At 39.6% G+C, this 18,382-nt stretch overlaps 1 protein-coding gene across 1 annotated transcript; it reads left to right on the top strand.

Moving 5' to 3' along the window:
- Window positions 1-11,909: 11,909 nt before the first annotated feature.
- LOC126582343 (uncharacterized) lies at window positions 11,910-16,139 on the top strand. Its single transcript, XM_050246468.1, has 10 exons — window positions 11,910-11,950; window positions 12,055-12,126; window positions 12,688-12,876; window positions 13,829-13,908; window positions 14,651-14,710; window positions 14,901-15,134; window positions 15,204-15,266; window positions 15,579-15,647; window positions 15,755-15,800; window positions 15,894-16,139. Coding segments are annotated over exons 1-10 (885 nt in total). The 5' UTR covers window positions 11,910-11,949; the 3' UTR covers window positions 15,965-16,139.
- Window positions 16,140-18,382: the final 2,243 nt, after the last annotated feature.

Here is an 18,382-nt window from a genome sequence, read left to right as displayed (position 1 = left end):
CTGTCTAGGCCTACTATTCAGCCATTTATGAAATGACTACAGAAGAGGTATCATCAAGATGACCAAGCAGATTGGCTCTAGTGCAAGTGGGAGATTGTTGGAAATGTGCCCTAAAGCCAATCATGTGATGATACTTTACGGACATTTCACATGTTAAACTAATCTAGTTTTACATATAAAGGGCATACATTATTGTTTGAGCCGTCTCATATAAATGTTATATGCTTAAACGATAAAGTCCAAGGAATATGTGATTGGGAGAATGTAATCTAATGAAGTTAGATTCATGAGACCATTCTTTCGTAGACACATCCTAAACGTTCCTAATCATAGGATTGTCAATTGGGCGTTGACAGTCCGTTAAGATCAGTACGTACTATGTCTTCTCTCAGGGAGAGTGATTAGTCTCGAGTCATTGGTGTGTGTGACATCAAGACAAGTACGTAGGTGCTCAATAGAGAATGAGTTCACTGAACGTGATCAACGAAAAGTTCTTATATTCCATGTCACATGAGAACTCATGGTTGGGATAATGCAAAGTAGTCCTTTGACCTGAGGCATCACAGTTGTCTTGTGGTTAAGTCCTTGATCTTTGATTATGTCAAAGTCATCCCCTCGGGGTGTCCACGGCATCGTTGGGGTTAAGCCACTTAGCTATGGAGACAAGTGAATGCGCAACAAGGGATCTCTAACCTTCAAACAGTTGAGGGAGAATACTCTATGATATGATTTGGAATCTCTGGCCAGAGTATGAATGAGATTAGGGAATGCGTTCCAAATCACATTCAAGGAAATCATATAAGCACACACGAATCACATTGGATAGTAGACATGAATAAATAAACTATCATACCAAACAATGTGGTCAAGAGTATTAGATTAGAGAAGGACCATATTGCATTTGTAATCCCAAACTGAATAGGTTCTCTATCCTCTTCTGATTAGCTTGGGTAACCATGATATGCTGCTAGGTGTCACTCATGGTTTGTGGAAGCCCTAAACGTGTGTAATCACTAAAGGGAGAATTGAAAATAGTTTCAATTCACAATCGATGTAAAATGGTTTTAATCGCCCACTACCTCGCTAAAAGGAACCTAATGGATCGCACACCATAAAAGGTGGAGATTGAAGATTAAACGGAAATGAGTAAGAATGATTAAATGGTTTAATCATTTATTTATGGCAAGGATTAATTAATATGTTAATTAATCAAACGAATAAGTTCGTTAAAGACTTCGGGATAGTTTTGGACCTTAAGGCCCAATGGGCTTCGAACGTCAAACCCATTAACTTAAGTTGTATGACAATTTAATGAATGAAGATTCATTAAAGCCCAAAAGCCCAAAATCCCCTAAATGGCCGGCCATAGTGTGATGAATTAGGGTTTTGGTTATTTAGGTCACTTAAAGAAGTGACTATATAAATGACTTTATAACTAAATATTCATTAAGTGTTAAAAGGGTTTATTTTGGGGGAAAATTGGTGAGAATTGTCTCTCCATTTTCTCTCTAAAAAGGCCAACACCTTGGAGGGTACATCTAGCAATCCTACTACTCCAAGGTCACTCATTTCTTCTACAATCTAACCTTGGTGAAGAGACTTAGAGGTTCTCAATTTTGGGAACTTGGAGAACCTATTCTTCCATCCAAATCCATGGATCTAAGAAGCAAGGAATGAAGGCCCTATCTCTTTGGGTGATTAGCCTTTGCTTATGCAAAGAGGAATCTACAAAGGTAATAAGTTCAACTCACTTTGTTTTGAGTTGATTATTGGTTCACCAATCTACTAGGCTTTGAATTTCATGGTAATGTTTTGTTTTTGAGTGCATGCAAGCATGATTCCGCCTTTAATTGTTAATTGCATGCTATATGATGTTGCTCAAATGAACATGTTTTTCAAAATAAATCCTTCAGCACCCTTAATCAACAAACAAGAATAAGTTATCAATCAAACAGTTAAGTAAATTGCATTCACAATTCACAGAATCACAACTGGAAGTAATCAATTCATATTGCAAATATATTTATGGTTTTGAAATTCCCCCTAGCTAAAAGGGGTTTAGCTCCTCATGTTCACAAAACAAAGATACATAAATTTAGACATTGAAAACAAAGAATGAAAACACCTAAAATGTTCCAGCAATCCAAATTGAATGGCAAGCACGTCCAAGGGTCCTCCTTTTTCTCTTTGTTGCGGCACAAGGGTTGGGTGAAGGTTTGAATGGTGGTTTGTATGGGAGAATGGCTGGAAGTGTTTTTGGTAGTCAAAGGATTTGTAGAATTCCCCGAAGGGTGCTGCTGGATGTGTTTATTTAAAGACTTTAGGGTATTTAAGGCTAGGAAATAATTTAGGTAACAGAAATTAAACCAAAACTTAAAGGGAAATAGGAATTAAAGTCAGAATCCTAAGGAAAAGGGAATGTAAGGTGCGGCAAAGACTAAAAATAAAGGGAAAAGGATTTTCCTATGCGACAAGGGAAGAGAATGAGTTTTCCTTGCTGATTTGGGTCCTAAATTAAAAGGGAATGTGTTTACTTATGCGGCAAGGAAGGATAATTGATGAGAAGGGTGCGGCATCCTCCTAGAGCAAGGAATTAGATATCCCAAAGTGTTTAGAACTCCTTTGTAGCTGAAACCTTTGTAGATTAGGATTAGGAAACTTTAACTTGATCAATCCTTCTTCGTCTTGGATTCCTTTTCCTTCCTTGACTTGAATTAATTTTTCTTCCTTTCTTTAGTTGATTCCTAGCATGCTTTGGTCTTCAATTTCGTCCATCTTTATTGCTCCAAGCATAAGCTATTCAACTCATGCCCAAGACTGCTACAAAAGGCACCAAAATGCACCTTTCTGTATACTTTGTCCTTAGAACTTGAAATTGCACGAAAATGACTTTAAACACTAAAATAACTTAAGAAATAACAATAAAAATGCACAAGAACAACTAACTAAGTCGCATAAATATGCTCCTATCAAATTCCTCCACACTTAGCTTTTGCTAGTCCTCGAGCAAAATAAAACAAACAAAACATAACCTATACCTTTCAACATTCACCTCAGGGATTTCCAATGAAACATGACATGCCAAAGATCACCACTCATATAGATTTAAGCAATCCTTACCCTCGAGCATACTTAATCATAGTCACCATTCACTAGCTCACATTTAATCAATTAAAACAACATTTTGAATGTAGTAACATGCCTTAGAGAATTCTCTCAATTCCTTACTAGATATGCACTCAATTTTCACTCAGATTTTCTGACTACACACCCTACACTAGGTATATGTGAGAAGATTGATGTAAACATGAAAACTAATACTCATATATGTTTTAAACAAAGAAAGCAATTTCTAGAATTATAAATGCATGAATATATATATGATCTCATGAACGGACTGCTACTACTTAGAAGTGAGAACCAGGGATTCCATATGCTCATACCAATTCCAAACTCCACAGATTGAAACACATAATACCCAAGATAGAAGTCAAAGGGTTGTAACGGGGCTAGGGTATTGGCTAACAAAGAAAAGTAAGGATAAACAAACGTTCTTAAAGCAATAGTGGGCATTATTCATTTTTGAATGCAAAAATCCACCTTAAACACAAAGGGAAAATTCACAAAACACTTAGGGCCAGATTCACACTTTTAGACCCTTTATTCAACAATCAACACTTGTGAGTTCATTCTCACTTATTTTCAACTCTTTTTCTTTCTTTTCTACACACTTTTTCTTTTCTTTTTCTTTTTCCACGTTTTTGTTTTTTTTTTTCTTTCAAACCCGTGCCCTTTTCTTTGGCACACACTTTGAAACCCTTCCCCCACACTTGTTTTTTGCACAATGTTCATCAAAAGGAATTCCTTCTAAGTTATGCTCAACCATACTTTAAGAACAAGGGTATGGATGGTCATTTTCTAGGCTAGGTAGGGATATTGTTGTTAACAAAGAAAATAGGCTCAACAAGGCTCAAAGGGGTTTAAACCTACAAAACAATTGCATGGGATGAAGGCTTTTTGGCTATGGCGGTAACTACTAAACAACTTCATCTTGTTATGTGTTATGCAAATCCACTTCGAGTAGTCTGTTCTTGTGTACATCACACTACGCTGTGTTGCCAAGCTGAGCCCAAGCCTCGCACCCATGTGCATCACACTCTGAGTAGTCTGCTCCCACCAAGCAGCCCACTATCGTGGCCCATCCTGCTCCTGACAAGCAGCCCACTGCCGTGGTCCAGCCTGCTCCCGTCGAGCAACCCACTCTTGCGCCCAACCTACTCTCATGGCCCAACCTGCTCCCGCGGCCCAGTCTGCTCCTGTCGCTTTCCAAACAGCCCAAGTTGGCCCAAGACTATCTCAACTATCCAGACTTACCATCGAGCTGGGGGCATTCTCACCATATTTTTTCACTAATTTGATATTTCCCAACTCAAATCTCACGCCCGAAGTCTATTACACTTCCACTACTCAAGGAGAAACATTCCTTCCAAACTCTTCCAACCCAAATGGAGAACAACACTTGTCTCGACAAGTCATAGAGTTGACAAGCGCCCTCGCACAGCAGACGACCTTGGTGAACCAGCTCTTGCAGCGCACCGAGATGCAATGTGCCCCAGATGAGGTGTCCAGAAGTAGGACAAGGGAAGACAAAGAACCTCTCCAGCAGTACCCCGGTAAACAGCTACTCGACCAGCCACGAACAGAGCGTTCAGGCAGTGTACACTCCCGATTGGGCCCCCGAGATAGCATGTACTCCCGTCTTATAGCGCAAATGAGCGTGCACTCTCGACTAGGCCCACAGACGAGCATACATTCACAGTTGAGGTCACACTCCGATAATCAACATGAGCAGCCTTCTAGGCGAAGTGTTCATTCGCGGCTAAGCCCACAAGGAGCATCATCAACCTCACATCGGAGTAGGCAACACGACGGACGGAGAGAAGCAGTCACTCAATACGGCTCAAGTTCAACTGACAGCCTGCGAAGAACTCGCTCGCTTCCTAGGAAAGTGCTACATGCACCGCATCCAGGGCATAGACGGGCCAAACACATGGAATAGCAGCCTAGACCAGCAAGTCACAGTTGAGGGTAGCCGAGAGCTCCGCTACCCCAACAAAAACAAATTTAGGAAAAAGTAAAGAGACTCTTGACCAAGCGATTACACAATTTCCAACGTAATGAGGTCACCGACGAGGCACTATGACGGAACATGACCAACATAAGCAGGTCACCCTTCATGGAAGAGATCGAGCAGGCAGAGCCTCCACGATAGTTCAGCATGCCACATTTCACATCTTTCAAAGGGGATGAAGACTCGGAGAAACACTTAAAGCTTTACCAAAGCACAATAATCCTCTATCAAAACAACGATGATCTCATGTGCAAGATATTCACCACCACTCTACAAAGCGAAGCACAAGATTGGTTCTACACCCTGCCGCCACAATCCATTCAAAATTTCGACAAACTTTTTTTGGTTTTCACCAAAGAATATTCATCCTATCGCTCGATCAAAAAAAAGTCCGACCATTTGTTCGATGTCAAGAAGAACCCAAAGGAGTCGCTTCGCGACTATGTGAGGAGGTTCAAAGCAGAAAAGGCAAGGATAGTCAGATGCAACAACTCGATAGCTAAAGCAGCTTTCCAAAAAGGATTTCCAGCAAACCACCCCGCTATTTGGAAAATTGATCATGAAAGAAGATCTAACTCTAGCAAACTCTTTCGCTCTGGCAGAGAAGCATGCACTTTGAGACGAGGCTCGCCAATGTACATTCAAGGACTTAAAGAAGTACTCAACGTCACATCCCTACTATCTAAACCGGAAGCAGCGGATGACTTATTCGCATGTTTGACGGTATCTAAAGCAGTAATAAGCTCTATCATCATGCGAGAAGACCTAGGGTCCCGACTACCTGTATTCTACACTATACTCTACAGTTCAAAAATTATCCTCGATGCTATTAGAAATTCAAAAGTTAACATTGGCAATAGTTGTTGTAACCTGAAAGCTCAAGTTTTACCTTCAAACGTACGCGGTCATCATCATGACGCACTATTTTACCGAATCCAGACGCGCGACAATAAAGGCGTAGACCTTGGCGGATGGAAAGCTTTTTGATGAACGCAACAACTCGGCCCAAAAGACACGCCAAGGGCAGACGAACATTGAAAGAAACACTTAGAAGTAAGTTTTGTCCTCGTCGCCCCAGAAGATTCTACATAAGAGTAACATGTACCGGTAGTTAAGCACTACCTCCTGCTACGCGTCACATGGCCCTAACCAACCCTTGCTCCATTATTCAACTCTAGAGTGGCCCAATACCAGAAGTTGAGCATCTCCTACTATATGTAACATAGCCCCAACTCCACTGCTCCCTACCGCGCCTTTAAGCCTAGCCTTGACAACGTAATAGAGCAGCTCAATGACGCCCCAAAGGCAGCCGAACACACTTTAGCCACACCTGCTCTCTCAATGGAGATTTCTGGCATTTGCATGTCGACAACACATCCAACTACAAAGGCTCGTGAGCAGCCATGTTTCTTGCCACCCCAGACAGTTCAATGCTCGAGTAGGCGATCACTCTAAGCTTCAAAGCATCTAACAACGAAGTAGAGTACGAAGCCCCACTAGCAGGCCTTCAAATGACAAAAGACTTAGTGGTGAAAAAAGCTTTTATTTCATTCAGATTCCTAGCTAATCACCAGCCAGACTACTAGGGGCAAATGAATGATGATCGTGGTAATCGACTACTTCACCAAATAGATACAAGCAGAGCCCATGACGATTGTGATTCAGACGAACATAGAAAGCTTCAAATGAAGGAGCATCATTTGTCGATTTGGCATCCCGTAATCCATCATCATTGACAACAGCCTGCAATTCATGGACAAAGATTTGGCGAAGTTCTTCCAAAAATATGGCATCAAGCAGCACATGTCTACGCCAAGATATCCTCCAGGCAATAGGCGGGCCAAAACATCCACTAAGATGATCCTCGAGTACCATAAGAAATCCCTCACCAATAAGAAAAGAAAATGGCCAGACGAACTCCTTGGATGTCTATGGGCATATCACACCACCAAAAGACGAGCAACCGAAAGGAGATGGCCATAAGCTTAAATCTGGCAGAGGAGAAGTGCGAGCAGACTATTACCCGCATCGCAACTTACCAGCAACAATTCCTTTCCAGCCACAACAAAAGGGCCAAGATCCAGTAGTTATAGCCTAGAGATCTAGTTCTAAGAAGAGCCTTCATCACTGCCAGCAGAGAAGGCTCCAAAAAGATGAATTTCATCTAGGAAGGTCTGTATAAGATTAGTAGAGTAGGCAACAAGAGTAATTACACAACAAAAAAAAAGATCGAAAAGCAGTGGAGCGCTAACAATCTGAAGAGGTACCATGTGTGACCTCCAACTACATCAAAGCCCGAAGACTCAAGAAGCTCGATGGGCACTACCACACAAGCTGAGGACTATCTAGTTGTTATGCAGTTCCTACCTTACAGCTAAGTTCTCGTTCATTTCACTCGTTTTGCAATGAGGAATTTATAAGTAATCACAACTTGGCTCGGTTGCATGCTTACAACAACTAATCACTTGTGCAGTTCAAAAGAAGACTGCGCCCTTCTTAGGGACTCATCGCAGGAATTGCACCTCCTAAGGGACCAACCATGCTCTCCAGTGCGAGAGGGTAAACCAATTCCCCAACACCCATATGGGTCAGCTCTCCAAGACGGGAAGATAAACTTTACACTCCGAATATCTAGACGTGGATGAGCCTAGTTGTCCTAGTATAACTAGATGTACAATGGCTTGCATCGAGATTCCTAGAAGTAGCCACAATGGTCTTTTTCAAGGCTTAGCTAACTGAAGGATTTTGGGTCTCTTGGCCTAATCCGTGAGGAACCGAGCCCTAGAGACGGAAGGGGCACATTACACAGTACGCCCTACAGACGGCTGCCCTTGGAACCCTAAAGTTGTTGCCGAGTATACTAAGGTAGCCTACGATTTCCGGAAGATTGCCTACGACTTACCCTTCAAGTAGTAAAACCATGCTAGACTTATACAGCCGCACATTCTTGTGAAAGGTTAAACAAGTTAGTGTGCATATACGAAGTTTTATCCACTGCTGACATGCTACGTGGTCGACAAACTTCACCTCTACCAAGCGCGGAACAACCTACACCAAGTCCTAAAGTGTTGTGATACTTGTTACAGAACCTACGGAATTGGAGAAAGCCAAGGTTAACAACCTAGTGGTTACGCGGACTTGTCTGCTTCTGTAAGTAAAGCATTCGGCTAACAACTTTGCAAAGCTCCACACCAACACCTACGACTACATAGGCTATGTGGGTCTATCTGCTTATAAAAAAAGTAGCACGCCTGCCACTGGACTATAAAGTTTAAAGGTTAGGGCATCAATAAAAAAAGCGAAGATGAAGAAAAGTGAAGGAAACATGTTTATAAACAATTAGCAAAGGTTGAAGGAGTTCAAGCAAAACAAGAGCTACAAGGAAAAACAAAGAAAATCCTAAAGGCTACCTAGATGACTACACTTTAGCATCTTAGACATCCCACGACCATTTGGTCACCACACATTCAGCAGCCGCAACGCTCTTAGCGGCGTCATCATCTAGCGCTTTACCCCCGGCTGCCCCAACTTGGGCACCAACTTCTCCAACTACTTCACCAATGGAAGCCTCAAAAGTAAAAGCAAGCAAGTATTCTGAAGAAATAGAGAAGGTCTCGAAACCTTGAGCCCATCTTTCTCACCCTTCAGCTGCTCATTCTTTTCAAGCAGACCAACACGGACGCACTGCAGCTCATCCACTTCCTTCTTCAGACTTTCGTTTATCTTCAGTACACCTTGAAGTTCCAACACTTGGGGTTCAAGCCTATCGACAATTCTCTTGAAGTGGATCACTTGATTATAAGCAGAAATCGACTTTTCATCCTTTGCATAAGCAGTGAAACGAAGCTTAGAAACTATCATACTTAAATTGGATCGCGTCAAGCCTAGTCTTCAAGTCAATGATCTCTTGGTGAGTGGTCTCAAGTTGCAGATAAGTGGGGGCAGAAATATTATACCCCTTCAAAACAACAAGCTCATAATCCAACCTCAACGAGCTCATAATCCAACCTCTTGATCTCCTCAGCCAAGGAATACACTTCAACTGCCATAGTCTTCGCCACCTTCTTGGCAGCTTTGCTGTATATACATCATAGCAAGTAGAGCAATCCTTCTATATTGGGTCGTATGCTTTGCAAAGGAACTTGGGCAAACAACCTTTCTACCGCCATCAACAAACTTGGCACAGGCGTCCATGTCTTCAAGCAGATCTAGTTTCAAAAGCACACAGATCTCAGCCTTCCTAGAAGCAGGCTTAGTGAATTTCTCACAGCTGCTTACGCGAACAGTCTCTTCATTCCTAGCAGGATCAGTCTTAGCAGTAAAGGGAGTAGGCCTTGGCGCCACTTTAGTAGTAGAGTCCACCTTATCACTATTAATAGTAGTAAGCCTCTCCAAAGGTGAACCGGACTTAGCTCCTAACAGACATCTTGGTACAGACTTTAGCATTGGGGGCATGACAGGACCTCTATGCTGAGCAATCCTATCAGCAATCGTACTAGCAATTCTCGACATGGCAAACGCCACAGGCTCAGATTTAGCAGCATCATTTTTTCTTCCTATTGGAAGAAGTTATGTCAATCACAAGCATCTCGGCAGCAGGCATGCCCTCATGAGCAGCAGAGGAAGTCTTCAATTGTTATCAACCGGTATCTCTTGAGCAGGCGAGGAAGGTCTCTTCTTTCCACCGTCATTCATAATAGGCTCCACGACAATGATCAGACGAGCCAATGCATCCGCCTTGATCCTCTTTATCTCATTTTTCGGGAGCAGTCCACCTTACTTCCAGCGAAGATAACTAAGCAGCCAAAGCCATTCACGGTACTTAGTAGATGAGATCAACCCAGCATTCTAGCAACCAGAAGTCCTGCATGCCCAGCATTCCAGCAACCCATGAGGCCCACGACCTTCTCATTTCTTTCCGTCGCCAGCCTGGCCCGAGTAAGGTCCAAGAGCCTAAAGGACATGAGTCATGTGGCTTGCCTAGCACGGCGCCCCAGCACCACAATCCGCAGCCCTGGCCGCACAAGTTGCCCTTGGCTCTAGCCAAGCCAAACAGCCCAAGCAATGACCCATGCCACGATTCCTCTTTGGCCCATGCCGAGCCGACTCCTAGCTTCTACCAGCCGACGTACCGCACCACCCCGACGGCTGCCCCGTAATAGCACTATCCAAGAATAAGACAAGAAAAAATTAAATTTTTCTTACATCGGTGCGGCACGGAAAAGACGAAGAAATCAATGAAAGATAGTCCTTTGCACGGGCAAGATGTAGAAGATTGCTAGAAGAGGGGGAACAAATATCCTCTAAGTTGATTTAATAACCCACTTAAGGTGCACTTAAATAGGCTTTGAGAGAAATTTATTTCTCTTTCCTAGAAGGACCTAATTTCCTATTAAAGAGAGAATTTACATAAAAATAGGAAGCAATCCTACGTTTCCTAAAACAAGATGATCTCTACACCTGCTACCCTTTCTTATGAGCAGCCCAACAGGTGTGTGGGCATTTGTGGAGCCAAAAATAATCACAAGGCGACACGTGGATTTTTGGGCAAAACAGGACAAAAATACCCTTGAGGCATAACGGGTTCCCTACGCGCGAGCAGCGGGTAATCATCTTTCAACCAAGTTAAAAGTGCCCAAAATAGGTAACAATTTAAAGTCTATTTCATCAAATCCTTTCTATAAGGTAATTCCCAAAACCTAAGTTATTCTATATGTTTTATATTCCATTATTTAGCTAATCCATTAGCTAAATAATATATTCCTTTCATATTTCCTAAAACCTTTCTTTAAAAATCATAATAATTGACTAATTAAGGGATTAATCACCTAATCAATCCCTTAATTGTCAATTAAAACATTCATTTCACCCTAACTCCCACAAAAGGCCGGCCATCTTTCATCCCCAAAATAAATCAGCCATGCTTTATACCTTTTCTATCACATCTTTCCTTTTTATGATAATAATTAGCTAAGTTAATTAGGGAGTTATTTTGATTAATTAGGAATTATTTCATAACTCCTAATTAAACCAAAATTTAACCTAGAAGACTCTAACTGGTGGCCGGCCACTCCCTCTCCAAAAGGGATTGGCCTATTCCTATAAATAAGCTCCCATTTTCACCAAAAACATCATTCCAACACTTTGGCAAAAATCCCAAAATTCTCTAAACACTCTTTCTTTCTAAATTCTAACTTTGGCATCGGCGGTTCTTCGGCCAAAGCCCCCCCCCTCCATTCATTGTGAGCGCGTGAGGCTCTTGGCCTTAACCTAAGGTGTTAATTGTTTTGTAGGTGCAAAATTGTCCCAGATCAAGGAGGAAGAAATTTGCATCCACAATACTGTAACCATAACTAAGGTTCTAAATATCTGTTGTATGAACTCAAACATATTCTGGCTAATCTAGGTAGCTGATAGCCATTGCTAGATGCTATTATTCAGTTTGTGGATACTCCTACAAAATTGAATTAGAATGGTTTCTAATTATGTAAAATTAGATTAATCAAATCATCCATTGCTGACTTTAGTTGAAACCTTCCATCAAGATTGAAGAAGACCAAGAGTCCAATTGAAACTAAAAATCACCAACACAAAAACATAATTTTGTTGGCACACCAAACATGACTATACATTTGAAAACAAGAGATGAAAATAAAAATTAAAAAAAGGGCAAAATATGTTGAGGAAAATCAATGTTTGGGCTTGGGCCGGTTGGCCCCAGCCACTACGTATCCAAGTTTCCAGCTGTATGTTGGGTAGTGATTAACTGGTCCTCCTACTCAATTGTCATTTCTTGGCCGTGTGTCTCAGCTTCTCAAAGTCTGTAACTTTTACTCTCTCGCTCTCTCTCTCTCTCTCTGCATCCTTCTCTCTGATTTCTGCGGTGTTTCACTGACATTTCGTTTGTGTTATTTTCTGTGAAGTGTCTAAAACTTCTTTCCATTTTCTTTCGTTCTCTGGCCCCCCTTCAGGCTCATCCATCTTCATGGCTTCCAGTGAGTCTCTCTCTCTTCCCTCTCCCTCTCTCCTTCTCTCCCTCTCTCTTCCACACACAGACAGCACACTTGAGAAAACTCTGACTTCAATGTTTATATTGGTTGTTTTTGGTTTTGGGGATGTGGGTTTTTGGTTAATTAATCTATTGATCCAGTTGGAAATTGGGGTTGGGATTTTGCAGCATGTATCCGTGGAAGTTTTTTGCACTGATCATAGAATAGGTTAACCATGTAAATGCAGCAGTGCTTAGTACTTGTTTGATGCTTTGCCATCAATTTTCCTGTGAATCTGATTCTGAATTCAATTGGGTCTGGTTTCTTATGGTAATTGGTAAATGATATAGAAAGATAGAAAAGGTGAAGAACTGCTTTCTTGGGTCGTATATATGTTACAATTGTATTGCAACAGATTCTGATTGAAATTTAATTAAACGGTTCTTATTGTCTGCTTATTTTTCGTGGAATCATTTCTTATATCAAGCTAGTCGATGCACTGCACGATTCATATTTTATTATATGATTTTAGTTATTTGATCATTTCTGATAGGATTTGGGTGGCAGGTAGCCTAGGGACATTGAATGCTAAAATCACAAACTTGAATTTCGGTAGAGCAAGAGTTGGGGTTGTAAAGTCATATGGCGTAAGAAGTTGGACAGGGAGAAAACCACAATTGTACTCATGTTTATCGATATCAAGACAGCCAGAGAAAGTATTACATGTGCGCAGCATTCCATCACTAGAAACCCTGTGTAAGTTCATTTTATTGATATAAATTGTTTCCTTTTCGTCCCTCAGTAGTTATACATCAAGTCTGGAATTTGCTTATCAGTATTTGAAACATCAATCAAATCTGGAGTTTGCTTATCAGTACTTGAAACATCAAGTTTGTTTGATTCTTATTCAATCACAAATGGCTTCTCAACAACCGATGCATGTACATAATATCTACATGCTATTACATTAGAATCTCTGTTTATTTGAAGCTTATAAAATTTGTGCAGTAGCTCATACTGAAGTGAAAATGACATGGAAATTGATATTTGATAGTCTGGATATATTTACAAATGCAATTATATGCACTTTACCAAACAGTTTTTCAAAGAAAAATAATCCATTGTTCTTCAGTTACATTGTCTAGGTATGGTATGTGATTTTACAGTCTATTCCTATTATATTCTTCAATCAATGTTGAAGCGACGAATGATATTTGTTTATCATATTTTTTATTGAACAAATGATTGGAGGTACATTGTTGCATTTCCAAAAATATAGTGTTCATCTTGAAACCTGTTAAGTCATATTTGGTCATATTTATATATCCAGTAATTTTTGGGTAGGCATTATCTTGGGATTATTATTGTGTATAATTCGACGGATATTGTAAGTTTGACTGATTTGTAAATGTTAGACTTTTTAATCTTTTCTTTCTATATTTTGTTCTGTCATAATTTCCCTTTCATTCTTTATTTGTTTCCCCTCCAATACATGAGCTGTGAAACTTGAGAATCTGTCCCGTTGGCATAGTAACTGGGTATGACATTTTTTTTAGTATAGGTACGTTTACTGAATATGACAGTTTGAAGTACGAGCTTGTAGAAACTCAAAGAATATTTACACTGCATATGGTATTGACATGATAATATCGGTTCTTGTAATGTATAATCTATTCATAACACAATGCTTTTGTTGATGATGTAATAGCTGCTACAAGTTTAGAAGAGGTTCCTGAAGAGAGTGGAGATTCTGGTCCGACAAACCAGCTCCTTCAAAATTTTGACAAGGTAAGTTCACTAATAATTTACGACCCTTATTCTATGCCCCATGTCTAAATTTGACAAATAATTATAGATTAGTGCAGTTTTGAATGTAGGCATGCTTTTTATGTATCAAATGGTAAGACAAACACGAAGAGCAAGTGTAAAATCCTTCCAGTTGCATTTAAGACAAACATGAAGAGCAAATGTAAAATCCTTCCAGTTGCGTTTAGTTGCACAAGTTTACTTTTTTAGTTTGTGTTGAAAAAAAAGGGAGAAAATAGGTTATTGGTAGGTTTGCTATAACCCACAAGTTGCATGCATTTAATCTTCATCACTGGTTTTGGGAAATCCTGCTATGGTCTATTGTATATCTGAACATAATGCTTTTTAGTACTTGAATATAAGAAAGAAAAGACAAGTTTCATTCTTAGACTGTAAAATATGTATTTCTAGGCCGGTTTAGTATAGACCTGGATGGTATTGTGAAATATAAGGATATTTTTATGAAATCTGTCTACTGCTTGTTTCCAATATTATCTTAACACACGACCAAATTGAAGTATCCACGCATCATAGGTTGTTGAAGTGCCCCCATAAATTTTTCCTGTTGAAGTTTACTTCTGTTAGCGTTGCCATGCAATTCATGGCTTTCGTTTTCTTTATAATTAGATTACAGAATTTTCTCTTATCATTTTCTCACAAAAAAGCATGCTTGTGACCACTTTTTTGAGTTTGAAACCTGTACATTGGTTAATCTTGTTTGTAGATACAATCTTTGCTCACAGCAATATGTGATACAACTACAGTTGCAGAGGTCAAAGTAAAAGTAAGCAAGACTGTTTCTCTGTTTTAACTTAATAATTTACATGAATTGTAAATAATCTTGCAACATACGATTAAATTTTTCATTCCGAACCACTCTCCTTTTTTCTTTATGCTTCCTATTAGTATGGGGTGCTTCTGTTGATCCTCCATCCGGTATATTATTAATACACACAATCTAACCACATAATCAGATCGGTGGATTTCGGTTAAATGTGGTGAGGCAGCTGACTGAAAAAATTAGCACACCACTTCCCCCAAGTCCTGTTCCTGTTAGTGCTAGTGAAAATGCTAAAGCAGTTGATTCGAATGGCACTGTTCCTACACAATCTGTAGCTATCACTAGACAAGAATCGTCTTCGAGGAGTATCCAGACTTTGCTAGATAGAGCGGCAGATGATGGCTTGGTGTTAATTCGTTCTCCACGAGTAAGAAGCCAAACAACATGCACTTTATCATCTTATAAAATCTGGATACTAAAATAACCAATGGTGCAGGTGGGGTTGTTTAGGAGATCTCGAACCATAAAGGGGAAGCGTGCTCCACCATCATGTAAAGAGGTACATCTTTTTACGATGATTTGCTAATTTTGAGTAAAAAGTTGTGGAATTTCGTGCTTGCTTAAAGGCAGTAATGGCTGGCACACTGCCAGGAAGTGGGGATGATTTGTTTTCTTTTGCTTAATTTTGGACCTTTGATGGGCTTGTATTTCTTCTTGGCTTGTTAATTTTTCGGCTTAGTATAGGTTCATTTTGTACTATACTGTATATCGCACTATTATATACAACCGATATACTCTCTTTATCATATCATTGACAAAATGCTTTAGTCTCTTAAGTGACTTTTCTAATATTTTCCTTTTTACACAACAGAAGCAAACCGTGAAGGAGGGACAAGTGATTTGCTACATAGAACAGCTTGGTGGGGAGCTCCCGATTGAGGTATGCACAGATGACAGGCGCAGGGTGTTCAATTTTCTCTTCCCCTCCCAGCTGTTGTCCCGTATCTTTTAACATGGTTTTTGACTTATCCATTTTTTCTTTTGAAGTCTGATGTAGCTGGGGAGGTTATCAGGATACTTCGAGAAGATGGCGGTAAGTTTTTATACATTTCAGTTATTTTAATGCCGGATTTTGTTGATGCTACTGGTGTCACGTTATCATGTAATTTTCGTTTTATCTTAACAGATCCCGTCGGATATGGTGATGCTCTTGTTGCAGTTCTCCCCTCATTTCCCGGGATTAATAGACTTCAATAGACGATCGATTGAATACTAGTGTACTGAAAAATAAAGTACATTTGTTCTAATTTTCTTTTATTTGTCTCCTTTCTACCATCAATTTTACAGTAAATCTTTCTTAACTTATTACACAAACTACACATGAAGCGCAGCGTTACTTGTTGCCATCAAATTCGATATGTTTTGCCTGTAACATAGTTTTTTGACTCATTCATTGTTCGTTCTTTTGAAAAAAGAACCCAGAATTAGTATTTCGGTGGTGCGTTAGGTGCAAGAAAACTATCTGCTTAGTATATTTAACGTGCTACCGATTCGTGGTGTAGGTCCGAAGTAAGGACTTAGGTTTTGGTTAGTTGCCTAAAGTGGAGGAGGTTGCAAGGGGAATCAATTCGCGTTCAAATATTTTAAATTGAAGATCGAATTAGTTCATTGTATTTCTTATAGGATCGAGGAGTGTAGTTGTAAAAAGAAAAAAAAATACAAAATCGGAGCTAAAATAATCTTTAAATCATGATTTTTCATTTATAACCGTAAAAAAATTTCGTCCTGCTACCTAATCTCTAATGTTTGTTTTTGGTGATTTTTTACGTATGCAATCTCGGAGTATATACAAACAAGTTTGATAGTTGGATCGTTGAAACTAGTTTAGTTTCGTAGAATGTGTATCCCGTCAAATCAATAGATTCACTAACAGTTAGAGTTTATTTTATGCTTCCATTAAGTATAACATAAGATTTTGTGATATCTACGAGTGTAAATATTTTAAATTCAAGATCAAATTCTTTCATTGTATTAATATAGGGTCGAGGAGTGTAGCTGTAAAAAATCATTAAAATCGGAGCTAAAATAATCGTTAAATAGTGATTTTTTTGTTTATAACTGTCGAAAAAATTTGTGCTGTTACATAATCTCTTAATGTTTGTTTTTTGCGATTTTTTTATGTAGGTGATTTAAGAGTTTATACAAACAATTTTGACGGTTGGATCGTTGAAATTACTTTCGTAGAATGCGTATCCCATCAAAACAATAGATTTTAATAGAATCACACATTTTGACAAAGAAAAAAAAAGAATCATACATAATTTGTCACAGCCCGTCCCGGAGATGTACATTATGTTATTCTTGATGATGTGAAATGACGGAAATACCCATGGACGTTAAATTGTGTGATGTGGTTTAAGTGTTGTTTGTGGATCGCTATTCTCAAATCCTAATTGTTTGGGACCAATAAGTAATTGTGTATTTTGGGTTGTTGACCAATCCTAGACCACACACACACATCCACATCACCTCATCTCTCTCACTTCCATACACACTCTCTCTCGGTTCACTCTCTCTCTCCTTTCTATGTACGGATGTCAACCAAAACCTTTGCAAACGTGACTGATCGAAGTGGAAAATGACACCATTGTGTTCGTGAAGCTCAGACGAACGCATCCATACCATTTACAGGTAAGAACTACTTCGAAATCACGTGGAAACCCTAACCCCGAATGAAGTACTGTTAATGCAAAAATTTAAGGCTTGTTTTTATGGAATTTGAAGCTTATAGGAAGCTTTGTGAGGTCCCTAGGAGGCTAAGGATAGTTCATTTGAGGATTTTGGACGTCAGAAAGTGGAGATCGACAAGTTTTAAATTTGCCTGGAAAGTCGAGGTAATTTCAGACGTGTTCTCGTGAATTTCAAGGACCCAAATTGTTATATCATGTTTCTACTTGTCTTTAGCTTCATTTTGATTTAAATTTCGTAAGATTTGGTAAAGAAACGAAGGAGAATAAGTGTTTCAAAGATTTACCCAGTTTCCGGCACCAGCGACGGTCGCCGGAGATTCAATGGTAGGGATGACGGAATATTCACTCAACTTTGACGGAATATTCCAATGCCGTTAGTTAGTTGGACGGATTCAGTTGGGTTTTAATGGAATATTCCTAATGGCAGTTAGGGAATCCGTCAGGATTCCCTGTGCGTGGCGGCGTGTGAAAGGTCCAAAAAATAATCTAAAAATTTGGGGATGATCCTGAGGTTGTGTAGGTCACTGTCGTATATCCATATACCCAATTTGAGCTATGTATGAGAAGTTATTAGCTAGTTTTGCATATGTGCTTTAAAATAACGTTTTTATACTTAATTCGCATATAGGTGAGACTTATCCCAAGGACGAGCGTATCCAAGGGTGACTCGGGGGCTACGACCCTTCGACATACCAGTGAGTGGGCTTTTGGTTTTCAGTATATATTACATACTTGATATTTTTCCCAGAAATATGTGTTTAAATGATATTATGCCATAATGCCATGCATATAAGTTTATAATTCATACATGAAATGGTATGTGATGATTTATACATATAAATGTGGTGCTGTGGACGCTCAAGTAAGTTCAAGTAAGTTGTGTTTGGTTATGTGAATCATTGATGATACGATATGTGATTGAATA

The sequence above is a fragment of the Malus sylvestris genome, chromosome 9, assembly GCF_916048215.2.
Source record: "Malus sylvestris chromosome 9, drMalSylv7.2, whole genome shotgun sequence".
NCBI lineage: Eukaryota > Viridiplantae > Streptophyta > Magnoliopsida > Rosales > Rosaceae > Malus > Malus sylvestris.
This window is presented reverse-complemented; position numbering and strand designations above follow the sequence as displayed.

Bases quoted from the DNA above. Each gene is read 5' to 3' on its own strand.
- LOC126582343 (XM_050246468.1), top strand. The intron at 12,127-12,687 runs GTGAGTCTCTCT...TTTGGGTGGCAG, and splicing joins ATCCATCTTCATGGCTTCCA to GTAGCCTAGGGACATTGAAT. The intron at 12,877-13,828 runs GTAAGTTCATTT...ATGATGTAATAG, and splicing joins TCCATCACTAGAAACCCTGT to CTGCTACAAGTTTAGAAGAG.